The 26,287-nt window shown below is 42.9% G+C and overlaps 2 protein-coding genes across 2 annotated transcripts; one reads left to right on the forward strand and one right to left on the reverse strand.

The window, feature by feature from the left end:
• The first annotated feature begins 1,202 nt into the window (after positions 1-1,202).
• On the forward strand, positions 1,203-15,946 carry zdhhc2 (zDHHC palmitoyltransferase 2). Its single transcript, XM_083651447.1, has 13 exons — positions 1,203-1,454; positions 5,674-5,700; positions 6,747-6,841; positions 7,820-7,940; positions 8,188-8,257; positions 8,345-8,377; positions 10,170-10,290; positions 10,689-10,821; positions 12,426-12,552; positions 13,150-13,242; positions 14,015-14,130; positions 14,312-14,384; positions 14,473-15,946. The coding sequence occupies exons 1-12, from the start codon at positions 1,328-1,330 to the stop codon at positions 14,350-14,352; spliced, it is 1,104 nt and encodes a 367-aa protein (XP_083507573.1). The 5' UTR covers positions 1,203-1,327; the 3' UTR covers positions 14,353-14,384; positions 14,473-15,946.
• A 3,942-nt stretch (positions 15,947-19,888) lies between these two features.
• Positions 19,889-26,085, reverse strand: cnot7 (CCR4-NOT transcription complex, subunit 7; the record flags this gene model as incomplete). Its single annotated transcript, XM_083651450.1, has 6 exons — positions 19,889-20,099; positions 22,027-22,137; positions 23,386-23,530; positions 25,087-25,248; positions 25,665-25,858; positions 25,969-26,085. 6 exons carry the CDS (start codon positions 26,083-26,085, stop codon positions 19,968-19,970), a joined length of 861 nt encoding a protein of 286 aa, XP_083507576.1. The 3' UTR covers positions 19,889-19,967.
• Positions 26,086-26,287: the final 202 nt, after the last annotated feature.

The raw sequence follows: 26,287 nt of genomic DNA on the forward strand, positions 1-26,287 counted from the left end.
ACGAATGTCTTTGTATTTCGAGTCAACTCTCTTTGCATCATAGGCGAAACCATGTGTGCCAGTTAGATAAAGTGAATGTTTAAAACTGGATTAGTTAGTCTACCTCTTGAATCGTTTTGGGAACTTCTGTCATATACGGTACTACTGTTTCCAACAACAGGCAACAACCCTTTACTGTCGAGTACAATAAATTAAGGTGAAATATTTGGGTTCTTGCTTATTTTGTTTGCACTCTCTCTCTCACTTTCTCACTTTCTCTCACACATGTTGCTTGGTTGCAATTATTGTTGCTTTTCTCACACTAGTCAGCTAAGAAACTGTGAACTGCATCAGTATCACACCTCCCCTGATCAGATAAATTGCTGTTACTTTTTTTTAAGCCATAGTGGTTTAAAGTCCAATTGCTGGACTACAAAATACGCCAAAATATGCCACTATCTCAAGATATTCTCCACCTGAACGCAAAGCATTAATATTAATCATGTGGAACCTGGGGCTGTTTAAATTTAGGAGGAGACTAATCTGGGACTTTTAATCTTTAAATGATTGATTCAACAGGGTAATCATTTGTAGTCGCACAGCTGGCTTCTCTAATACAGTAGTAGAGCCTATAGTTCCCAAAGTGGGTTAAGAGGTACTTGGAGAATATGAGGAATAGTTTAATTTCACTATAATTGAATTAATGGGTTTGGAGTTATGACAGTGAATGGATATGAATTTCTAGGCTACGGTATGTCTCAGCTCAGTATAAACAGCCCAAATTAATTCTCCCATGGTGGGAGTCACACAGACAAAAACCTGATCAAATGGTGCTCTGTGGTCTAAATATCATTATGATGATTATTATTATTGTTATTGGTGGTAGTAGTAGTAGTATAGTTGTTATGTATTTATTTTTGCCCCCAACACACTTGGGATTAAAGATCTGAAAAAAAAAAGATCTGAGCTTGCAACCTATTTGTTTCTGGTGGTCATGAGAAGGTACAACCCCACGGTTTGCAGCATCTGGACGTCATGGCAACTTGTGAAGGCGATGGGGAGGGAGGTGGGTGGTGCCGCGCCTGCCCTGCGCTGTCTGGTGTTTTGTTGTAGTGCGCGCCCCCCCCCCCCCCCCCCCCCCCCAAAAAAAAAAGCCGAGCTGCTGTAGCTACTGTAGAGGCGGGCGGGGAGGATGTTGCGTCTGAGCTGCCGATTAGACTGATCAGACCCGAGCAACGATGCAGTGACAGACAGACAAACAGGAGAGAGGGGGTGGAGAAAAGAAGAGGGGGATAGGCTACACACACTCTCTAACGAATGTCTTCAAGAGATGACCCGCTCGTAGACCATGGCACCGTCGGGCTCGCGTAGCATTGCGCGGGGCTGTCAGAGAGTTTTGTACTGGATCCCGGTCCTCTTCATCGCCCTCATAGTGGCTTGGTCATACTACGCCTATGTGTTACAGCTCTGCGTGGGTAAGAACTCCGCCGCATGGATAGTGTGCTGACAGCATGGTGTGTGTGTGTCTGTGTGTGTTGTGTGTCTGTGTCTGTGTGTGTGTGTGTGTGTGTGTGTGTGTGTGTGTGTGTGTGTGTGTGTGTGTGTGTGTGTGTGTGTGTGTGTGTGTGTGTGTGTGTGTGTGTGTGTGTGTGTTGTGTGTCTGTGTGTGTGTGTGTGTGTGTGTGTGTGTGTGTGTGTGTGTCTGTTTGGGAGTGTTTTTTGGATGCAGAAGACTGGCTTGTTGTTTACACACAGCATGACTGTTAGGCGCATGCCAATTGTGAGTGAATGGATGAATTATGAGCATGTTGTAGCTTGCCTAGATGTGTTTTCAGGTGATGCAATTGCCAGACAGACAACGATGTCCATTATGCATTCTCATGATTGAAAGCAGTAGCTATTTAAATCAATCTATCTGGAGAACGTCTCATTTTCATTCATGACACTGACAGGATCAGCTGATGGATTGACACCATCAGCCTTTACTGTGCCCATAAAGCACACCAGTGAGTGTACAGGTTGACATTTTTATGACTATATGAGATCAAGACCTGTTCTCTGGATGTGGATCAGGCCATCTGCATCTGAATACCTGTCTACCACTAGCTTACACTATCAGCATTAGCCTAGCGGTCCTAAGAAGACTTACAGTACACTCTAATAGCTTTGGGCCATTCTAGATGCATGGGGTTCATTATATCGGCCACTACTACACTACTGGCATTATCTCTTTTGGCAAGAAGACCTACTGTAATGGGTGTGTGGGTCAACTGCTGCGTTCACGCTCTGTCTGGCTCGGAGCAGTTGTGCAGGGACACTGTATTGTGTGGTTGGCTATAATGGGCACACAGAGCTTTAGTGAGTGGTGAACACAGAGTTGACCTGGATAGTGAGTAATGCTTTTGCAGTTTTGTCTCGGAGGAGTCTGACTCTGAGCGGCCTGCTCGGTGCTCCATTTGGCATCCTGTCAGACCACCAGGAAAGAAAATCTCCTCTGTCAAAAGGAGTGAAATGGAGACTTTCTAATGAGAGCCAGACACAGCCAAACGTCTGAATTAAAGGGACAGAGTGTTTGTTGTTGTTGTTGTTGCTGTTGCTGTTTTGATTATGGTGGTCGTTTCTTCTCAGATCCTCTCTCTAGAATATTCAACCAGGCATGCCGTTATTATTTCCTGTTATTGTGAAGTGTTCAAATCACTGTCAGTGCAGAATTATGTCACTAAAGAGTTTTAAATCCATTTTGAGCGTCGGGGTTCAGAGGAGAGCTGTTAGTGCCATGTGTGTCATTGGGTTCATCAACATCCTGTCCCAGCCAGGATTAACCTCTTCTATGGGTACAGGACACAGTGGCTCTTGTTGTCCCATTCGTGGGCTATTCAGACAGAACAACATACAGTACATCCAAAAAACAGTTAGTTTGATTATAGGCCTTGGTGTCTTTTTACTGCGTCGCTCTCTCACGTGTGTTGCTTTGCATTCAAGCAGAATGAGGAAAACATGTTGTGGCGCCTTGATGTCACATGCAAATCTGCATGCAGCACAGAGGAACAGCGGGGCAGACCGGGGGCCAGGACGGTGGGTAGCTCAGGGGCCAGCACGCGCGCCCAGGACATACAGAGATAATTGTGTGAAAGTATCGTCAGCTGATATCTCTCGTTCAGCTAGCTCAGTTAATCCCATTGTCGGACTCACTTAACTCACCCCGAGCAATCTGTGCTTGACCCACTTTCTTTTAAAGGGGTGAACACCAGCTTGTTGAACATTTGTTTGCTCTTCCTCAAATGGACAACATTTCAGATCAGAGTTTTGTGTCTGTGTTGCTGCAAACCTTCAGTCTGCAGGTTTGCACAAGAGGGCAAAAGAGGAACGTTGCCATGGCCACATGTCATGCAGGCAAATTGTTTTTATAGCAACATTAATTAATAAAGATCCGTGCACATGCCCTTAACCGCCCCTCTCTGCCCTCTCTCTGCCCTCTCTCTCTCACACACACACACACACACACACACACACACACACACCCTTGTGTTTCTCCCTCAGACCCTGGCAAGGTGGCGTGCACAGGGTTTTTGGCTGCATGCCTTGATTCACCTCCTTGACTCACCTTTCCTCAGATCCTGCTGTGTGTGTGTGTGTGTGTGTGTGTGTGTGTGTGTGTGTGTGTGTGTGTGTGTGTGTGTGTGTGTGTGTGTGTGTGTGTGTGTGTGTGTGAGAGTGTTCATGCTGCTTTATTGGCTCATTGCTAAAGATGGATGATTCTGTATGCTAAGCTTCGTCAATGATTGCTTAGTTATTGGGGAAAATGTAAACCACCTGTAGTGTGTATCCATTTGTATAAGAAAGAAAGAAAGAAAGAAAGAAAGAAAGAAAGAAAGAAAGAAAGAAAGAAAGAAAGAAAGAAAGAAACTCTTCTTCAATTGAAAAAGTTAAAAAGCCTTTATTGAATTTGGGAGTAAAATAGCATTTGATTGATCATATTTTCCCGGTGTCAAATTGTGAGTTCAGAGCACCAGGGTGGTGTTCATGTGAGTTTTGGGGTGCTGATCTGGTGTGTTGGGTGCTGATCTGGGCCTGGTCAGCAGCTTTTCCCTGGTCCCCAGCCACCATGGGCCGCTGTCAGCATTCACACAGGCTACAGTACAGACTGTGCAGGACACCATGTTGTTTTCACAGCCGGCTTTGTGTCATTGTACATGAATGCGTTCCTATATAATCAGGACGTGCTCTATAATGATTTTGTTTCATCGTTTTTTTTAAGCACATTGATCTGTTCTGGGACATTTGCGATTAGAGCTTTATCGATTATTCAGCAATATTCAGCATGATTATTCTTTATTATTCAGCATTTTTCAGTTTTTGATTTGAATTAGGCTGGCAGTGATTTCAGTCAAACTTGTAAATAAAAAAAAGCGTGGATACAGCACACCCAACTGTATAAAGCAGCCATTCCCAACCTGTGGGACGGGGCCTACTGCTGGGCCACGAAGGTACTGCAAGTGGGCCGCCAAATCATTTGCAAAACATTACAATCTTCATGAAACAAAATGTATCATCTTCATTATTATGTATGAGAAATGCATTTCTCCATTGTTGAATGATACCGTTATTTAATTTGTCATCAATTATTCGTTAGCTAGCCGATTGCAGACAGCTCCTCACTTTTAGTTTATGATTTCTGTGTGGTGCTGATGGACAGCTCCTTTGATCCTTACTGCACTCTTTGGCCTTCGTACTGTTTACGGTCGGATGTGGGCCGCGAACATTTTTGAGATTTTCAAGTGGGCTATGAGCTGGAAAAGGTTAGCAATCGCTGCTATAAAGGGTTAAAAACCAAAGGTGAAATGGCCCTTCTTTACCAACACATTTTCAACCAGCTTTGTATGACAAAATCAGTATCTACAAATGAACAATATTTAACTTCCCTCTATCATTCCTGGACTGAGCGCTCTCCGTTCATTCACAGAACTTCCTGGTGCAAATGAAGTCATAATGATGTAATTTGGAGCAGTTTTGCCATGGTGTTACTTTTACTGTCACTATCACACTATTACTATCACTGTTACTATCACTATCACACTATTACTATCACTGTTACGCTCATTATTGCTCTCTCTACCTTCATTTGCAGAACTTCCTGGACCAAATGACATCACATCATTTGGACCAGGAAGTTCTGCGAATGAACAGGGAGCTCGTGGTCCAGGCAAGATGGAGAGAAGTTAAACATGGTTCATTTGCATAATACTCCTGATTTTGTAAGGATACGAAGCTGGTTGAAAATCAGCAAAGTGGCCCTTCAAGTGTTTCACCTTCCTTTGCTCTACATCAGTGCTTCCCAAACTGGGGTACGCGTACCCCTAGGGGTACATGGAGGTACTACAGGGGGTACTTGATAGAAAGGTGAAACTAGAAAAATGTAAGAATAAATCATGGAAATAAATGAAATGTTCAAATGAATCTGCTCAGGAGGCACTGATTGCAACAATTTCACTTTTTTTGTAATGTTATATTCTGCATATTAAGGTGGTATCATCTGATATAGTTTTCTCTTGCAGTTTTCTAAGCAAAATGTTGTAGTCGGGTAAAGGGGGTACTTGGATTCAGAAATGAGGGAAAGGGAGTACTGAAGCCAAAGAAGTTTGAGAGCCACTGCTCTACATGAACCTGACTGTCTTTTCCTCTTTCACTTTGCAGAGTCCATCGACGACATTGCAGAACAAAGTAAGTGTTTCTCCCGCATTATACTGCTGTGGTTCATCTTTGAGTGTCTCTGTGATTGAACCTCTGTGCTGAGCAGTAATGACTAACAGCCACAGGTGGAAGGTTTCCCCTGCCTCGCTCAGACCTGTCAGCCGCTGCTCAGGTGCTTGGCAGGGTTGTAGCCAGAGGATGTGGGTCTGATCTCAGGTGCTTGGCAGGGTTGTGGCCAGAGGAAGTGGGTCTGATCTCAGGTGCTTGGCAGGGTTGTGGCCAGAGGAAGTGGGTCTGATCTCAGGTGCTTGGCAGGGTTGTGGCCAGAGGAAGTGGGTCTGAGTGATGCGGTCTGTCTATTAAGTCTCTCCCTGCAGAGAGGCAGCTCAGACCCAACACCGTTATCAGCCTGTGTCATCTGTCCTTGTAGAATTAGAGGAAAGTGATCCCGAGTTGTAGATCCTGAGCCTTGAATCAAATTGCCTATAATACGTGTGTGTATTTTGTATCCAGACAGTGTAGAGAGATCAACTGAATTCAGATCAACCAAAGGGACCAACATAAACATATCATTTTGTCTTTGGTTGATCTCTGGTATCTATCAAAACTCACCAGTCTTCCAGCATTGCTACAATTCATTTTCTCTATGGACTTGCTGCAATCCTTTTTACGGCGTGGCCAGCAGGCAGAGCCCTCTAGAACAGGGTTTGTCCGTATGTAATCGAAACTCTATTTCATGCCAACAATGGGGTCAGACTATGTATGTTTCATTGTTATGGTCAGATACAAGTGCAGCAACACAAATCTGACTCTCTACAACACTAAAAAAGAAAAGAAAAAGTCAAAACTCGTGTTCATATTCGGTCTTGTTAAACTATAACAGGAAATATGACTAAATATTAATAATACAGTTGGTATTGTGTTGGTATTGTGTGGCTATTAGATTCTGAATTTGACATTGAGGAGGAGCTGTGAAGTTAAGAATAAAACGCTTTAAAGGCAGTGCAAAAGGCTTTAACTGATTAATTGCTTTATTATTCCAAAACTAAGTGATGAACATGTTTTTCTCATTTCAGTCGTGTTTTTGCTGGTGTACCATGTCATTTTCATCCTGTTTGTGTGGGCCTACTGGCAGACAATCTTCACCAAGCCTATGAACCCACTGAAGGAGGTGAGTGAGTCTGACTCCGACGCAGCGTTATTGCAGGCGAGGATGATGAGGCACTGTGGGAAGTGCAGATGTCGGGTACAGCCTCCCGCTGTGATTGAAGGCTGCATTTACAGTAATAATACTTTGGTGTGGAAGCGCCCGGGGCAGCGTTCTAAATGGCTCTGTTCCTGACCACAGCACTTCAGCTCTGCTTGGAGAATACATACATCTTACAGGACATCTCACAGAAGAAACAAAAGCTACCTTGCACTTCAGGCAAAGCACACGCCGGCAATATCCCCGCTAATAGGAATGCCATCCTTTATTGATTGGTAGATCACACTGGTGATATTGAGATTGTAATCCACGTGTGCCGCGCTGTTTCTTATTTGTCTTCAGTGTTCAGTCATGAAAACGGCTGAGTGGCTGAAAGTAATATGGCAGTGCTGCACTGATGCTGGGGCAGAAGGGCACCGAGCCAAAGTAAAAGGCACAACCACAGAGCTCCCCTTGAAAGCCCTTTGGGTCGGAGCTGCCTTGGAACACATATTACTGCACTACTGCTACCAGAACCGCATCTAGTCCATTTGCCCAAATGTGTATATATATATCTATATCTATATCTATATCTATCTATCTATCTATCTATCTATCTATCTATCTATCTATCTATCTATCTATCTATCTATCTATATTTTATAGACTGTAAAAAGATGGATATAGTGAGTGTGATTTCACCTATTGGTTTGTCGACTACCATTTTCAAGCCTTTAATTTGGCATTGTGTGTCCAAAGATGTGATTAATGAGAAATAAACAGCATAGATGTATCACATTTCTTTCTTTCTTTCTTTCTTTCTTTCTTTCTTTCTTTCTTTCTTTCTTTCTTTCTTTCTTTCTTTCTTTCTTTCTTTCTTTCTTTCTTTCTTTCTTTCTTTCTTTCTTTCTTTCTTTCTTTCTTTCTTTCCTTCCTTCCTTCTGTGTTCTGCCCTCCATATAGTTTCACCTGTCCTACTCAGACAAAGAGTTGCTGGAGCGTGAAGATCGCGGAGAGTCTCAGCAGGAGATACTGCGGAGAATCGCCAAGGATCTCCCCATCAACACTCGCACCAACTCCGGAGGTACAGTGCAGTGCACTATAACAGTAGACTGACTAGACTAGAGAGCAGCTTTACCAAACAGCAGCTTTGTCTACAGTACGCCATCTGTTTACCAGTCTGTCTGGCAGAGCGCTCTAGACTGACTCACTGCAAGCTGAGTCACCCCCCCTCTCCCTCAAAGCTCATTTCACCCTGTTACTGTCTGGTGAAGGAATAGAAGAGGTTGCTGTGATGGGTGTGTGTGATTGAATTGGTTGTCTCTTCTCAGCAATCCGTTTCTGTGACCGCTGCCAGCTGCTGAAGCCTGATCGATGTCACCATTGTTCAGTCTGCGATAAGTACGGCTCTCTGCTCAAGCCTATATGGAAAGAATTTATTGCGGCCTGACAGGCAGCGCACTGAGCTCTTACCCTGCTATGTTACAGATGCATCCTGAAGATGGATCACCACTGCCCATGGTACGTACAGAGCAGTTTCATCAATCATGCAAGCAACAGGAGTAGAGGATAATATATATATATATATATATATATATATATATATATATATTAGTAATACTGAACACTTTGCACTTTTACACAAATTTTTGTATTTAGCTCATTTGCTTGTTGACGACACTGCCCAATTACAAGCCAGGATTTTAAACAAAAGCCACATATAGACGGTTTTAACTTGACAACAAAAACATTCTAAATTGAACCCCCGCTCACTTCCTGTTGCAGTGTTTGCTATGGACATAAAAGAAAAAAAAACATTCAAGTGCAGGACTGACCATACCGTGAAAACCGTCTATACAGCTGAGCAGCGAAAACAAAAGTAACGATGTAGAGTGAATATTTCTGCAGTTTGCCGAATGCTGAGAAAAAGGAAGTGCTGTGGGGTTGCGCTCTGGTGAAAACCGTCTATAGAGAGACAAAGTGGGTGCGGGAGAGACCATAGAACATTTCACTCAGACCAAAACTTAAAAAACAAAACAGAAAGAATATTTTTTTTTAATCCATGATTTTGTTTTTTTTACGTTTTGGTCTGAGTGAAATATTGTGTGGTCTGTCCTGTTTCTAAATATAGCTCAACCGTTTGGTTTGACGAAGTAAAACTATTTTTATAAGCATTTTACGAAATGTCTATGGGAAAATAAATGGCGGATGAAAATCTCTGGTACAGTGCTGAAGCAGGAAGTGACGTTCCACTTTGCCTCTCTATACTTACAAGTAGCTGATATATTGTACTAGCCTAATATTGGACAGTTGATTGGAGAGTTTTGGTAACTTGTCATCCCAAGACGTTGGGGGTTCAGCATTTGGCTTATTTTGGGAGCAAAACAAATCCGATTCCAGTTCTTGTAACTGTAGCTGAGCATGATGAACTTGTCTACTCTCTTTTACTGTAATTCACCTTCTCTGCTGCTCGTACCAGTTAAGAACTCAGGAATAAATAGCTGAATATGAGCCAGAGTGCAGTTTGCCCTCTGCTCGTTTTTGTTATAGTAGGCTTTTCAAGCATGTGTTAACTACTGGCTATCACATGTCAGCATCTCCGTCTCCTTACACCCATAAAACTACATGTTCACTTCTAACATATCGTACCACCGTTTGCTTAGAAGAGGACTGAGGCCTTGGTGTGGTTATTTGGTGCCAGTTTGAATGGAGCCTAATTAGCAGACATTACCAGCTCCTCTAATTTAAATTTACATTTAAACCTGCTGAGTTAAATGCTGCAAACTGGCCTGATTGGACAGATTTTACGGTAATAATCATTTAGTGAGGGTCGCCAATTAAGACCAAGTCTGGCTGTGATGCGTTGACTGGAGTTAATCTGTCTGTTTTTTTATTGCACTTTAAATGTAAGCACTCAAACAAGATCACATTATAACAATGTCTATGTTACAATTTCTCCCTCCCACCTATATCCATGTATCTACACTGTATACACTGTATAAATATAGATAGATAGATAGATAGATAGATAGATAGATAGATAGATAGATAGATAGATAGATAGATAGATAGATAGATAGATGGATGGATGGATGGATGGATGGATGGATGGATGGATAGAGAGAGAAAGAGAGAGAGAGAGAGAGAGAGAGAGATAGATAGATAGATAGATAGATAGATAGATAGATAGATAGATAGATAGATAGATAGATAGATAGATAGATAGATAGATAGATAGATGCATTTTCATCGCTGACTGTCGAAGTGTCCTACTAACAATGACCTTTCTCTACACTGACCTGGGTCATTTCAGGGTGAACAACTGCGTGGGATTCTCCAACTACAAGTTTTTCATGCTCTTCTTGGCATATTCGCTGCTCTACTGCCTTTTTATTACTGCTACAGATCTTAAATACTTCATTAAGTTTTGGACAGTAAGTATAGCTGCAGTACCATTCTGTTCAGCATGTACGAATGTTTGATTACACTCTGTTGTTTTCATTATGACGTAATTCTTCAACACAGTCTAGAATATCTAAAACCACATCTGAACAGACATCTGGTAATATGCGTGCTGTTTCACGTATGTTTTTTTTTACAAGGCTGGAGGTAAAGCACATTTCCGTCTGAAGGAATATCTGGTATGAGCCAATCAGCCGATTAGTAGCACTGAAATAGGAACAATGAACAGATTTGATAAGCTCCCCCTAGACTAGTTTAGCAGCAGTTGATAAAATCCTGCTTAGTGCCTAGAGTACTATGCCTGCTGCCCAGCTGTAATTGACTTTGAGCTTGTTTAGCTGTCATAATGTGCTGCCTGTCCTGTTCGCAGAACGGCCTGCCAGACACGCAGGCCAAGTTCCACATCATGTTCCTCTTCTTTGCTGCCTCCATGTTCTCGGTCAGCCTGGCTTCGCTCTTCGCCTATCACTGCTGGCTCGTCTGCAAGAACAGATCCACTCTTGGTAGGTGGCGTACTTGATGCCTGTGTGTGTGTGTGTGTGTGTGTGTGTGTGTGTGTGTGTGTGTGTGTGTGTGTGTGTGTGTGTGTGTGTGTGTGTGTGTGTGTGTGTGTGTGTGTGTGTGTGTGTGTGTGTGTGTGTGTGTGTGTGTGTGTGTGTGTGTGTGTGTGTGTGTGTTGGCAATTAGGGACACCCACCCAATTTAAGACCAGGTGATTGGGGACGGCTTTGTGCAATTGGGGACAAAAGTGTCCGTGTTCCAAGTTGGTAAAAAGCTGGTTCTCGGGTCAGTGTTTAAGGTTAGGGTTAAGTTAAAGTTAGGGTTAGGTTTAGGCAAGTAGTGGTTATGGTTTGGGTTCGGGTTCGGGTTAGGCATCGCTGGTCAGATGACGATCTTCTGCATGTTCTTAGTGGGGGTCCATACCGATGTTGTATGGAGGAACCCCAGGGGAACACTGGGAGAACATGCAAACTCCACACAGAAAGGCCCTTTCGACGAGATAGCCCACCCGGGCAGTATAGGCACCCGACTGACAAGAGGAGGGCGCAAGTGTGGCGACCAGGACACATACTCTTAATCCGGCTTCCCACCCACCCACACAGACACGGCCAATTGTGCCTGTATAGACGCCCGACCAAGCCGGAGGTAACAGGGCTCGAACCTGCGACCCTTGTGTTGGCAGGCACTACCCCGGGCGCCCGATCTTGGTGCATCTTGGTTTCAGTCTTCACAGCATTTGAACAGTGTATTCTTCGTCAGTCAGAACAGAGTAACGTCTTCATCAGTGCGGTGATTTGATGGGACTGACTGGCCTGTTATCAGACAGAGCGGCTTCTCATTAAGTGTGGTGGCACACAGTGCTGCACTTTGTCTCAGATCGAGCAGAGTGGATTATCCCAGGAGTCTGTTACAGAGTCTGTCACAGAGTACTGCTAAGACACAATGGTCAGCGCAGTAAGGAGCTTAGTAACGGACCCTGCTGTGGCAGCTCTGCGGCACAGTCACACCTGGTAGCACAGACTGGGACCTGCCTATCTCCAACCGGGGATCTGTTTTTCCTTTAGAACAAAGATACTTTGATTCAGAAGTTGTTTCAATGATCCCATTATTCAGGATGAATGCGTAATGTGTTGATCTGTTATTTGAGTGAACTCAAGATTCAAGATTCAAGATTCAAGATTTTTATTGTCACTCCATGATACAAGTATCACGTGTGAAATTCTTGTGCTGTGGACTCCGTTTACGACACAGTACAAATAGGCAACAAGCAATGAGCAATAGGCAAAAAGAAATAGGCATCAATAAGCAATACTAAGCAGCAATAGGCAATGAGGCAGAATAGCGATAAGACAAGTCAGTGGCATATTCATTGCACATAGGTGCACATGTCATGTGCATACATTAGACGTGTTCGGACATTTTAATTCGACGTATTTGACATACAGTGCAAATAGCATGTACCTTATTAAACATACAATTAAAACACTGCTGTTATTGTGTGAGGCAGACACCACCTGAACACTAGCAGGGGCGGAGGATTGCAGCTATATTTATTTCATCCTTTTCATGCCAAGCTGTCCCTGTTTTTCCCTTCCCCTCCTCCTAGAGGCCGTGCGCGCCCCGGTGTTTCGTCATGGCACAGATAAGAACGGCTTCAGCTTGGGCTTCAGTAAGAACCTCCGCCAGGTCTTTGGTGATGAAAGGAGGTACTGGCCTCTGCCTCTTTTCTCCAGGTACATTGCTTTGGCGCAGTCTCTCTCATTTTCCACCACGTAAAAAATTCCTTCACTCCCCTCTGCTTCCCTTTACCTGATGGTGCTTGTTTCTTTGTGTCGAACTTGAATAACGACAATAACAGCAATAACAACAACAACAACAACAACAAAAGCACAATTATTACTTTGAAAAACAATCTCTTTACAAATGTCAGATCTCACTGTAAGTAGAAGTCCATTTCATACTGATGTTTGCAAAACAGGTTTAAAGTCTGTTTTTATTATAATAATTTTTTTAATAGTGTAATTCAATAGGCTAACGTTACTCGTTACTTATATAAATAGTGAACTACGGCAATCTGATCACTTTTTTTTTTTACTTTTAGGTTTCTCTTCTTCCAATAGAATATGTAGTTTGGCAAACAATTTTGTCCCATTTTCAAGCAATTTACAATTTGCATTGTGTCATTATCATTATTTACAACCTTTATTATTCCAAAATGTATGAAATTCTATTGTGTACAATCTCACCAAAATACCTTTTTTGGAATAAATGATCAAGCTCTATGTATTTCAATATCAAGGTGGTCTTTCTGCTGTGTTTCCCGTTTCCAGTCTAGGTGATGGCTGCTCCTTCCCCACCTGTCTGGTGAACCAGGATCCGGAGCAGCCAATGTCCCCCGCCGGCCCAAACCCTGCCTGCAAGGGGTAAGAGGCGAGCTGTCTCACAGCAACTCTGAGAGGAAAAAGAAAAAGAAACAATTGAAACATGCCATCTCCCATGAATGATGCAGGCACGATTTGGGCCGATCAGTTTAATCAAAATCAGACAAGTGATGTAGTAGTTATGGCCTTTCAAAGTCCAACATTTTGATCTGTAATTTTTAGAGCATCCCCATCAGGCCAACGAGTGTTTTTTTAAAGGTCAGATCATACTGCCAAAAAGTGTTTAAAATCGGACCAGATATCAGTTGGGAATAGGGCCTCCATTAAGTCTATCAATGGGATTCATTAGGAAAGCTGGATGTGTGTAGCAAGTAGTGTGACTTACAGTGAACATAACTTTTTTCAAATGTTAACCTTCAATTATAGCACCCTCATGAGGCCAACCAGTATATTTTTTACGCAGTGCAAAAATGTGTCATCCATCCAAGTTCTGTTAAAATTGTACCAGCTGGTTTTGTTTTGTTTTGTTTTTTCTTTCTTTCCTCTGTGTCTGAGCCTGTTTGTCTGTTTTGTCTTGTTTGTGTTCTATAAAAATTTAAAATATGATTTTTTTTTTTTTTTAATTAAAAAAAAATTGTACCAGTTGTAGCCTTTAAAAGTGCTCTCATCGGACCAGTCAGTGTCGAAATGCTGGCATACACTGCAAAATGTATCATCTCTTAAAGTTGGGTCCCTTCACTTGGCCAATCAGGGGACAGGACAACAAAGTTGACATTGGGGTTTTGGTGTTGGTTATATTGGATGTCGTCTCCAGTGCAGCAGAGGGCCACCAGTTCCCATCCAAACCACTGAGGGAGTCTCAGAGCCGACTGCTCACCAGCACCCCCTCCTGGTCAGAGAGTGAAACTGCGGAGGACAAAGAGAAGAAGGGTAATGGGTGTTTTCATTGACAGCACAATAATGATGTCCCGGGGGGGGGGGGGGGGGGGGGGGGGGGGGGGGGGGGGGGGAGAAAGAAAGAAAGAAAGAAAAATGCTGTGTTAGTCATGAAGCAGATATTGTATGATGTGGATGGATGATGGATTTTAATTTCACCTGTGTGTTTGTACAGGTACCAGCAACCCAGTGATGACCATAGAGAATGAGGCGTAGTCCCAGTTAGTCAACACCTTGTACCCAGATAAGTAAGTTTATCCTGACAGAGAAATCAGTCAATCCACATATAGCATAATATAGAAAATAATACACTGTACTGTTTATTTCATCCAACAGGTCTATGCTGCCCCCCCCCCCCCCCCAGTGTTTGTGCCTATCAGACTGTGATGTGCTGGTGATGTGTCTCATTTTTCCATTAACACACACTGCTGTAGTCAGCCACTGCTTCTGATTGGTTTACTTGACTGTGGTTAGGGCTCTCGGCATCACACAGAAACCACAGAAAACATCCTATCATCCTCACAGAACTAAATAAATTAGGATTAATATTAATATTGGCAACAGTATCTACCACATGTGGGCCTCAGAACAAGTGACAAGTGGATTGAACTTGCATTCCAGTAATCAGACCCCCCCCCCACCCCACACCCCCCCGTTTGTACATGAATAAGCACAGAGCAGCAATAGAGGTTTTTCACTTTGTTGTCTATATAATATGAAATGAACCTAAGCTGATGATACAATGTGTGTTACACTCTTGTTTTTTCTCCGCAAAGGCGCTGATCATGATTACTGAATGGAAAGTGAAGAAAGCTCTTGTTAGAAATCACATAATTATGTTTAACAGTTTTATTTAGTTCTGTTTGTACTCATACGCATATTTTAGGACATGAATAAATGCAAATATAAGTTTGCCAAACCTTTGCACATAAGTATAGGTTACTAGTGGTATTTATGCGATGTGACTGACATTCCTTTTAAAGAGCAGTGACAAACAGCCCCCCCCCCCCCCCCCCCTCCCCTCCCCTCCCCTCCCCCCAGTGTAATACTTTATGGAAATCTGCATTGTCAAGTCAAAATCAAACTGATGCATGCTTTCATCTCAGGATGTCAACACAAATAAATACCTTGTAGTGAACTGTACCACAAAATGTTTCCCCCTCTCTTGGAAAGGCTGTGTGTAAAGTAGTAATGAGTAACTATTGGAATGAGAGCTCTACTCTGTGACTGAGGACAATTCTTGTATTATAGCATGAATGAGGACACTGCTGTCACACACATACAGTACCTGAAAACCTAGTATTCCTCTGTACTGCGACAGTGTGCTTCCCCTGCCAAATACCTAGTGCTGTCTGGTAGCCGACATGTCAAACTGCCAGCCAAAGATTCCTGACTGTTGTCTGTGGAGGCCTGGAGGGGCTGGCACACCGGCCAGGGATCTCCCAACACAAGCCTCGTTCTGATGCTGCATTTTCCAGCTAAGTCTAGTCCAGTTGACCGTCGTTAAGTTTTCCTGTATCTCATGACGACATGACATTATGGTTATGATGTACTGCAGAAAAAAAGATGACTTGCTCTGGCTGCTTTGTATACCTTTTACCTTCTGAGGATTGTGTCTAATGGGCTTTGAAATGACCATACAGTACAATCACTGGAAACAAGTTTTTCTTTTTGAAGAATGTATTCTTATGGCGACAGTTATGTCAATCTATATTTTTCTATTCCTCTGTCTGTATGACTCGAGACAACTTTATGGATGTTTGGGGCAATGTACTGTACAGTTGTGATGCCTTATAACAATAAAGGTCAATAAAGGTCATCTTGGGTCTTTGATTTCTTAGTAAATCGTAAGAAAAACGGCCACATGGTGTGACGATGAATTCATATTTAACTTTGAGTCATTAAAGATGCAATCAAGAACATTTTGTTAGAAATGTTTTCAAGCCTTTATTTACAAAACAATCTAAAAACAATCATCTTGTATTGCATATTTTCTCTTTTTAAACATTACTCGTTTACATAGTGTGGAAGGTGTGATGAAGAAATAAAAGTGAGAGTTGCTTCAAATGTGAATTCCATAATTCTAAGAATAATAATCAAAAATTCTAATTCTTAGTGGGAGAATAGATACAGTCGGTATGTGTGGGAACGCCCACAAAATGTTACTACGACTGGCGCGCAAGACTAGACGGTGGGGGGGAAAACCCCATATATCTCAATGGGCTGACTCAACAAAGGACAGATACACTACACTACAGGATTGGGGACTCAACAGCAGCCACATAGATGTCTGTTCAGATGTGCGGTAACTGCGGTGGTTGAATCCCCGATCCTGTCTCCCTGGGCTGGGCTAGCAGCTAAATGCTAGCTATGCTGAATTGGGAGAATTGGAGGATTTCCCCCATGCTTACCTTTACCCATTGTCTATGATGAGACATCGCCTGAATCCATCAAGCATCTTAATATATCATAGTTGTTTTTGTATAAATGTACACATAGGATAAAAACAGGATGTTGTGTTTTTAATTAACTAAACATGCCTAACGTGGTAGCCTACAACAGAATGGTATTAAGCAAGTTGATAATTCTGTGTGAGGATGTTTGAAATGAGTGAAATTAAGTCCTTGTATGTGTAAAAGAGAGGGATAGACTAACACTGGTTGACAAGTAGGCTACATGTGGGGGGAGGTGGAGCTGTAAGTCAGTCAGAGACAAAAGTGCCCAGAGAAGAGCTGTGAGTGTGAAGGGGAGCTGGTGGTACGATGGACTTTTTGACCACCACAGACACGTGGAACATGCGCATGGCAGGATGGATTCCTGCTCCACCACCACAGTCAGTGAATTTTGAAAGTCGACAGCCAGAGGAAAAACTGATAAGCTCTGAGAAAAACCTGTGCTAACCTTTATGACCCAGTAGCTCAGTGAGTTGGTTTGCTATCTAGCAGTTTAGAGCTTGTGGGTTTGAGCCACAGTGACTTCTGAAGCCGTGGGTTTGATCCTCAGTCAGTTTTGACTGTACAGCCAGAGGAAAGAGTGATTTAAAGCCCTGAGAAAACCTATCTTAAGAGGTTTGACCTGGTGGCACAGAGAGATGGTTTGATGCCCTGCATTATTGAGGTCTCAGTGACTTTTGAGGCCGTGGGTTGGATCCTCAGTCAGATTTGAATGTCGACAACCAGAGGAAAGGGTGATTTAAAGCCCTGAGAAAACCTTGCTTACGAAGCCTGCCTTGGTGGTACAGAGAGTTTGCTTGCTACCCAGGGATATTGAGATCTCAGTATGTTTTGAGGTCGTGGGTTCAAGCCTCAGTCAGTTTTAAATGGTGACAGGCAGACGAAAGAGACAAAAGCGCCCAGAGAAGAGCTGTTAGTGTGAAGCTGGTGGTGTGAAGGAATAATTGAAGAGATGCTGGGGCCAGATGTTGGTGGGTTCGATTCCCGCTCCACTGCAACTACCTGCCCCCCCCCCCCCCCCCCCCCAACCTCTGAGACATGAGCTCTGAGGGTTATCTGACAGAGAGCTGAAAATTGAATGACATTGGAAGTTGGTCTTGTGTCCCTGTGGTCCGACCCTGGCTGCCGCTAGGCGTAAAAGTAAATTATTTGCAAAACTCCTCTAGACTCAGTATATGACATGTCTGCTCTGGATCTCTTTGCAGTCTGTCCACAGTGTCCATTTCTGTGCATCTGCCTGTAGGAGGCACTGTGTCACTCTGTGGATCTGCCTGTAAGAGGCACTACGGTGCTCTGTCAGCTGGTGATGTTAAAGACAGGGCAGTGCTGTAATAATTATGTGTCCTCCATCAGGAATCGAACCAACAGTCTACCGGTCAGGTAGAGACAGTGACACAGCCACTCAGCCCGCTGAGCTATGTTGGGATTTCTACACACTGTGTTCACACTGAGGCAGGTGGGATTTGAACAAGTGAGTTGAGCTAGAGTCAGGGACTGACTAGTCTCCTTCATCAGCTTATTTCTATCAGTGTTCAAACTACTGATGATGATAAAGAAGGATCACTGCTACAGCTTATAATGTAAACACTTCTTATTTCTGAGGCTGGGATTGAAGCAACAAGCTTCACCCATCACACAACATCCACATTTTAAACTTGATCTGTGACTGTTGAAGTGATTTGAAAGAGAAAGTTGCGCTTCACAATTAGGATTTTCGGACTTAAAGATGCAATCAAGAACATTTTGTTAGAAAAGTTTCAAGCCTTTATTTACAAAACAATCTAAAAACAATCCTCTCGTATATTGCATATTTTCTCTTTTTAAACATGACTCGTTTACATAGTGTGGAAGGTGTGATGAAGAAATAAAAGTGAGAGTTGCTTCAAATATGATCCATATTTGACACTTAAGGAGGTTAATAAGTTGTGAACATACACTTCAACACACACCTATGGAAGTTTCAAGATACTATTCAACAACACAGCATTTATTCAAACATTTTAGTACATGCAGCTGTTCTAGGCAGCATGAATAAAGTGGAAAGCAATACAAAAGGAAAAACGGCACAAAACTGTCATTCAAAAGCCAGAACTGCAAGTGAACCGAATTCCCCCCGAAACAAAGTTCTCAAGTTAAGATGCACGGTAAAAAGCAACGCTTTCCCCCAATGAGTAAAAGTTGTTTTATTACAAAACTAAAACTCTACAAAACCCTTCATTTCAATTAAAAATGAAAACTATGCTCTAGAGAAGTTCACGGTCACCTCATAGCACTTCCTACAGTGGGCAGGTTTATGTTTTTATTTAGATCAGGCAAAACTGGTGCACACCCGATGTAGGGTCGAAATCAGTGCAGGGCCAAGTAGAGCCATGTACAAATGTACCTGTCAATGAGGGTGTTTACATGCACAAAATATTCCACATTTATTCCGGTTGAGGTGTTTTTTCCCAAGCTGTTTGTATGCATCCTCATCCTGATCATAAATGTGCCTGTATACTTAAATAAATCTGAATATTACCATAGAAACTGAGCAAATGCAGACAGAAAAAAGAAAACAGCATATGGGAATGGTGTTCATTTGTCTCAGCGTCCCATCTAAAAAGAAAAGAAAAATGTAAATACCAGGATTGGAGCTTATTCAGGTTATTATAAACAGGATATGTTTTACATGAGTTACTCAAAAACAATATAGCTGAGTGTTCCCAAGTATAGTGGGATATTGGTGTGCACATAAACACACTCCCCCTCTGATTATCACACAAGAAACCATAGAGCTGAGCAGGGAGTAGCATTCTGAAGTGTAGTTGAATGGGGGCAACTATTCAATCAAAGTAATGACGATCAAAATAAATTAAGGTTTAAAAGATAATGTAGCTAATATTAAGGCGGAGCTTGGTGAAATAAGGTTGTCGTCGTCGTAAAGATGCATGTCACAATGTAAAATGGGAACTTAGAGAAGGCAACAAAGATGAGGACACCAGAAACATTTTCAGCTTTCCTTATAAAATCAGGATCTGGTTAGAACTTTAAAGTGCAAAAATTTCTACAGAACATTTTAGGAAAACTAAAATCCCATCTTTTTCAAACGTTTCATGTTAAATGTAACTGAACCAACCAGACCCTCCAAAATGGTGCTTCTTCGTAGGAATAAAAGACTAAATTCACACACCAGCGTGCGTGAGGACAGCGGTGTCCCCACCCCCCCCCCCCCTTCCCTACTGACCATCATATTCAGCTGTCTAAAGTGAGCAGAGCCTATGAGAAACAGCTTCCTAAATGATGTGTTTGTGGGGTTTTTTGTTCTTCCATTATTATCCAGCCGTCACAGCTCGACTCGAGGGATAGGATCCCGCGGGGTGGGAGAGTTTCAGAGTGTCGTCATGACTGTTGCTTGTTAGCCTCTTCTTCGTAAGCATTCCCCGTGCCGTTCTGGGCGTACGCAGAGCCAGAGCCCAGCCCGTACAAGTGACCACAGTACTTTGCATCGTCAATATGATCCTCAAAGAACATCTGCGAGAAGAAGAAGAAAAAAAAAAGAAAGGACACAGGATACTGAGAACATACAGTACATCTATGTATACTGAGATCATGAACTGCATAGTAATTCATTCAGATGGTGCTCTTTCTCTGAAAAATGCAACCATTGACAAATAACCCCATTATTTCTTATTCTTACCACAGCAACGACTATTCCTCCTGGGGTTCACATTAAAAACAAGATGTATACACATGCCTTCACATACATGCATGCATAAATATACATAGTATAATTAAAGCTGCAGTAGGCAGTTTTAAGCATCATCAACGGAACGTTAACCAGAGCAACATACTGTAGCACAGTGTAGAACCCGAATGACCCATGTTTGTTGGCTGTTATTGGCTAGTTACGTTGTAGCTAATCCTGATTGTTTTTTTTGTCAGACGTACAAACCAAACTATAATGAAATAATAATATTATGCTATTGCATTAGTCTATTGCAGCTGTAATAATACCCCCCACAATTACAACAGAACCACCCCCCCCCCTCCCCCAATCTATATATATATAATTTAGTATGTGGGCAATGTTTGTTTGTTTGTTTGTTTCAAGTTCTGTGTTCGGCGACAGCTATGACGTTTCACGTGCGATCGGGCTGAAACCTTCAGGGTGTGTAAAGGGCCCCCGTGTGGGTGACCTGACGGAGCCGGATTTATTTTTAATTAGGACAGATTAATTGCCCTAATTGCCCAAATTCTGATTGCCCTAAGGCTGAGGCTATAGTTCAGTGATGTCATCAGTGTGTGAGGCTATATAAGTGATGGGAGTATAAGTAGGTAGAATCGTGAAGAACCAGACGGAGACGATGGCTTCCGCCCCTCGGCTGTGCAGGTGACCTGACGGAGCCGGATTTTTTTATTAGGCGATTGCCCTAATTACGATGTCATAGAGCAGGCGAGGCTGCGACACGCATTGGTCATCAGTGATGTCATAAGAGCAAGTGAGCTACGGCCGAGCCTAGTCATAGAGCACGCGCGAGATGCCTAATATATATATAGCGACTGATGATGGCAACCAACACTGTAAAGCAACTTGGATAGCTGCAGAGTTAAAGTAGTTAAAAACTGTCAAGAGTCATTCTTCTCCAGAGTTTCATCCATTATCACACATAACCTAACCTCTCTCTCCACAACTTAAAGGAACATGCCAACATTTTGCGATATTCTCGATAGTAAGAAGAGAAACTAGATGGCCCTTTCTTCTCTGTGCGTGCAGTTAGCACAAATGACTGGTAGTCTGTGGTATGAGCTAGCCTACCCCCGTTGTGTCAACAAATACACATTTCAACAGCGTCAAAACGCTCTCATGTACTCGTCGTGACTCATGCATTCACCACGTTATGAAATCAACATAAAATTACTTGACATTATAATACTTTTCTACTGCACGTCTTACTATTGAGAATAATATAATTCTACACTTTCCAGTGTTTCTCTATTTTATGTTTTGAGGTTCAGTTAAAGCTGTGTGTGGTGTCATGTCCCAAAAACACTCTCAATTCACATTCATTTTCCAGTATCTCTCTGAGCCTTACCAAGAACAGGCTGTGTCTGTTGCTGTGCCTAAACCATGAATATTAATGACCCCTCTGTTCTGATTGGCTAACCATTTCAAGAGGGAAATGTGAGACACCACGGACCCGGCAGCTAAAGACCGCAACAGGAAGGGGAAACCGCTCAACTGCTCACTTTGTTAAGTCTACTTCGCCACAAATTTACAGGAGTCCAAGTGACTTGTTTAACGGCTCGGTTTTCTAATATGGATTGTGTGGATTTAGTTGCCGACCGTGCGTTTTGATCATTCACGATGTTAAGCTAGCACATCCAACTCTTTTATATAATAATCAAAGAGGCAAGGGAAATCGTGTTTTATACGATTTGGGACCGTCACAGAACCCACCTCTCTCATCTTGAAGAAAGCCATGCCTGTGAGTAGAGAGTCCGAGCCAGCCTGGTGTTGAGGTCCGATCCGCTTCAGCTCCAGCTGCTCGGCTACTTCCTGTAGCCCGCCCTGCCAAACAGCACAGTGTCAGTCACTACTTCCTGCAGCCCGCCCTGCCAAACAGCACAGTGTCAGTCACTACTTCCTGTAGCCCGCCCTGCCAAACAGCACAGTGTCAGTCACTACTTCCTGCAGCCCGCCCTGCCAAACAGCACACTGTCAGTCACTACTTCCTGCAGCCCGCCCTGCCAAACAGCACAGTGTCAGTCACTACTTCCTGTAGCCCGCCCTGCCAAACAGCACAGTGTCAGTCACTACTTCCTGTAGCCCGCCCTGCCAAACAGCACAGTGTCAGTCTCTACTTCCTGCAGCCCGCCCTGCCAAACAGCACAGTGTCAGTAACTACTTCCTGCAGCCCGCCCTGCCAAACAGCAGTGTCAGTCACTACTTCCTGTAGCCCACCCTGCCAAACAGCACACTGTCAGTCACTACTTCCTGTAGCCCACCCTGCCAAACAGCACACTGTCAGTAACTACTTCCTGCAGCCCGCCCTGTCAAACAGCACACTGTCAGTAACTACTTCCTGCAGCCCGCCCTGCCAAACAGCACACTGTCAGTAACTACTTCCTGCAGCCCGCCCTGCCAAACAGCACACTGTCAGTAACTACTTCCTGTAGCCCACCCTGCCAAACAGCAGTGTCAGTCACTACTTCCTGCAGCCCGCCCTGCCAAACAGCAGTGTCAGTCACTACTTCCTGTAGCCCGCCCTGCCAAACAGCACACTGTCAGTAACTACTTCCTGCAGCCCGCCCTGTCAAACAGCACACTGTCAGTAACTACTTCCTGCAGCCCGCCCTGCCTAACAGCACACAGTCACTACTTCCTGCAGCCCACCCTGCCAAACAGCACAGTGTCAGTCACTACTTCCTGCAGCTCACCCTGCCAAACAGCACAGTGTCAGTCACTACTTCCTGTAGCCCGCCCTGCCAAACAGCACAGTGTCAGTCACTACTTCCTGTAGCCCGCCCTGCCAAACAGCACACTGTCAGTCACTACTTCCTGCAGCTCACCCTGCCAAACAGCACAGTGTCAGTCACTACTTCCTGTAGCCCGCCCTGCCAAACAGCACACTGTCAGTCACTACTTCCTGCAGCCCGACCTGTCAAACAGCACACTGTCAGTCACTCAAGCTCTACTCCTCCGGTCAAAGCCGCGAGGAGAGATCAGAACAGAAATCAAGGCGTGAAGCTTCATCCAGTGGACTGTGTGAGTTTTGCTGGTGTGTTGTGCTGTAGGATGTCATATTTCCTAATTTACCTTGAGGTTTTTACAGCTTTTCATGAGGTACTTGACATCATAGATGACCGGAAAGAACAAGCGCAGGACCTCAAAGAAATCCACTTCCTCCTCAGGCAGGTTAGCATTGGACAGAATCTTGATCAGGTATCCAAAGTCATAGCCACTGCAAAAAAAACACACACACACACACACACACACACACACACACATCTCTTTTCATGTTTTCAAAAAGCAAACTATAGCAGGTTTCTTGATTATTATTTTTTCACTTCCAGTCGTGTGTTCTCTTCCTGTCCCGTTTGCCCCTCTTGTCTGCTACACTTCCCTAAACATGCACGGGCAAATGACTAGAGAATGGCTTCCGTTGTCTTGTAAAAAATAATGCATTCTGCACTGCAGGCCAAATCTCTTGATTCTCTGCACAAAATACAATATCCCATTGTCCCAAAATGATCTTGTGATCTGGATCTATGGTATGTTTTAAAATTAGCATCCTACTAATCAATAAGAAATAACAAAATAAGACGTTCAATAAATCAATAATGAACCAATAACAAACAAAACGCCAATTAGATTAAAAATGTATATGAATAATGAATAAAAAGTATTGTTTTTGTTGTGGCATGCAGCCTTTTAAAAAGCTTATTTGGTAGCAAAAAAATGCTATCTTGCTGACCGTATGCCTGTTTTCTTGTAAGAGCAAAATCTTTTCTTGTATGTATGAGATTTTTCTATTGAAATGTTTTCTAAGGACACCAACATCTCATTATTTCGAGAAAGAATATCTTATTACAACAGAACAATATTCTTATGCTGTTATGACAAGAAACAAAATATCTGTCTGGAGACAAGATGAGTCCTGTCTGCTCAGAAAACATTCATTGAACTACATGTGTTTCCTGATATTATCTGTAATTTGTTGCATTGTGCACTCCCCCCTCATAATGACATGAAAAGATTTTGTTATTTGGTAAAACAGATCCCATTCTGTGAACAGATCTTGCTATTACAATAACACAAACTACAGACGCATATATTTCCAGGCATTTACAGCTTAATCCATGTGCTATATTGTTGTTGTTGTTTGTTTTCAATGACGAGCCAACACAGTCAAATGAAGTCATATGATACCAGAATTAACAACACATTTCCATTCTATCTTTTTCCTGTTCAACTGGATTTGTTGACCATGCTGTTGTTGTTCTTTTGTTTACTGACTGATAATCAGAGTTAAACAGGAAAACAACAGATTTTTCCATGACTATTCCTACCCGTTACGGTTATGTGTCAGGTCTGTGTTTAAATATCACTTTTTTTGTTGAACAAATTATTTTATGCGCCATAAATGAAAATGTATGTGATGAGTACATTAAACTATTGATTGTCTGAATAAAGAGGCTAATGTGAATTACATTTTCTATATACTATTTTACATTGTTTTTCTATGTACCAAGTCTTGTTTTGGTTTGCAACAACCATCACATGGGACTTTTTCTACCAGGAACCAAACTTGAGATTAAATACTCAACCAATTGAATAGAAGATTATGAACACATTTTCAAATACATTTCCAAAACAGTTGGATATCTACCATAAGTTCTCTGGTTCCTGGGAAACACAATTTTGAAGTTCCAATAGATTCGCTGTTACTCACAACCTGGGATGCGTAGAAGAGCCGGTGTTATGCATAAATAAGGCCGTATTTTAAGAGCAGAATACCTGTGGAAGGAGAGCCACTTGACGCCTTCGCAGAGCACCACTCCTGATGTCATCAGCAGCTCTGCAAAGTACAGCGTCTCGATGCCTTCGTCCTCATGCTTCTTGAACTGGATCCCTGAAGTGGTCAGGAGCTCAATAGAGTCCTGTGCGTACATGTCCTCTCTGACGACACAGAGAACAAATCAAAACAAAGACACATTACAGAAACTATGTAGAATATATACATACATATCTATACATATACTGCACATATGTAAAGCACAATTACGATACAGTATAAAGCACTGCATACCAACAATAACATACTGTAAAATAGGGTAAAAATAACCTTCAAGTACCGTATGTAAGCACATTCCCTTATGACTCATCTGCTGAGTCATGAGTCAGCTGCGATGCTGTACTGTACACGTGTGGACAGACTAAATCGTGTTAATTCTAGTTTAATAAATGTGCATACAGTGGGATAATCTTTTCATGTGATGCTGTTATTAAACTCTTAACCAAATACTCATAAGTTCATAGATGCGCTCGAATGTAACACAAGAAATTCAGGAAGAGAGTCAGAAAAGAGATCTTACGTGAGGTTAAACTTAAAATTGAACTGCCATGTTGATGTTCCTGGTGGGTATTCGCCCTGTTCGTTCATAAACGTGAGGCCCAGCTGGATTATCTTGAGCAAATCCACATTGCAGCGCAGCAACTGGTACTGATAGTCAGCGTTGCTTCTGAACTCTCCGATCGGTCTGGCAACCACACCTGGGAACTCTGTGTCCTGTAAACGTAAAGAAACCCATTATGATCTGGGGGTGAGCTGAACAATCAATGGGATATCTGCATGTCTATCAGTCCAGTATGCGCCGTCAGTCTATGAGCACGACTCACCATAGCAATGTAGTTGTATTTTCGGATAACATGTCGGATCCTCTTCAGCTCCTCATCCAGGTTGTTGGCCCAAACCTCACATATTCTTTGGCTGTGATCCACAGTAGCTGCGGGCATAGTGTCACTTCTACATGCAAAGCAATGAAGAGAGAGAAAACACCTTAAAACATAACTTCCACATGCATAGCAATGTTGAAAATGCTTAGACTGCACCACACACAAAATATGAACTGCAGGACATGCAAACCCCTCTTCATCAGATGCTAGATCTCAATGGAGGGGTAACTTGATCTCAGAGCAATCTGTGCTACTTTTTTCT

This window comes from Poromitra crassiceps (genome assembly GCF_964638095.1).
Source record: "Poromitra crassiceps genome assembly, chromosome: 15".
Classification (NCBI taxonomy): domain Eukaryota; kingdom Metazoa; phylum Chordata; class Actinopteri; order Beryciformes; family Melamphaidae; genus Poromitra; species Poromitra crassiceps.

Bases quoted from the DNA above. Each gene is read 5' to 3' on its own strand.
- zdhhc2 (XM_083651447.1), top strand. From the start codon at position 1,328: ATGGCACCGTCGGGCTCGCGTAGCATTGCGCGGGGCTGTCAGAGAGTT. The intron at 6,842-7,819 runs GTGAGTGAGTCT...CCCTCCATATAG, and splicing joins CTATGAACCCACTGAAGGAG to TTTCACCTGTCCTACTCAGA. The intron at 14,131-14,311 runs GTAATGGGTGTT...GTGTTTGTACAG, and splicing joins GGAGGACAAAGAGAAGAAGG to GTACCAGCAACCCAGTGATG.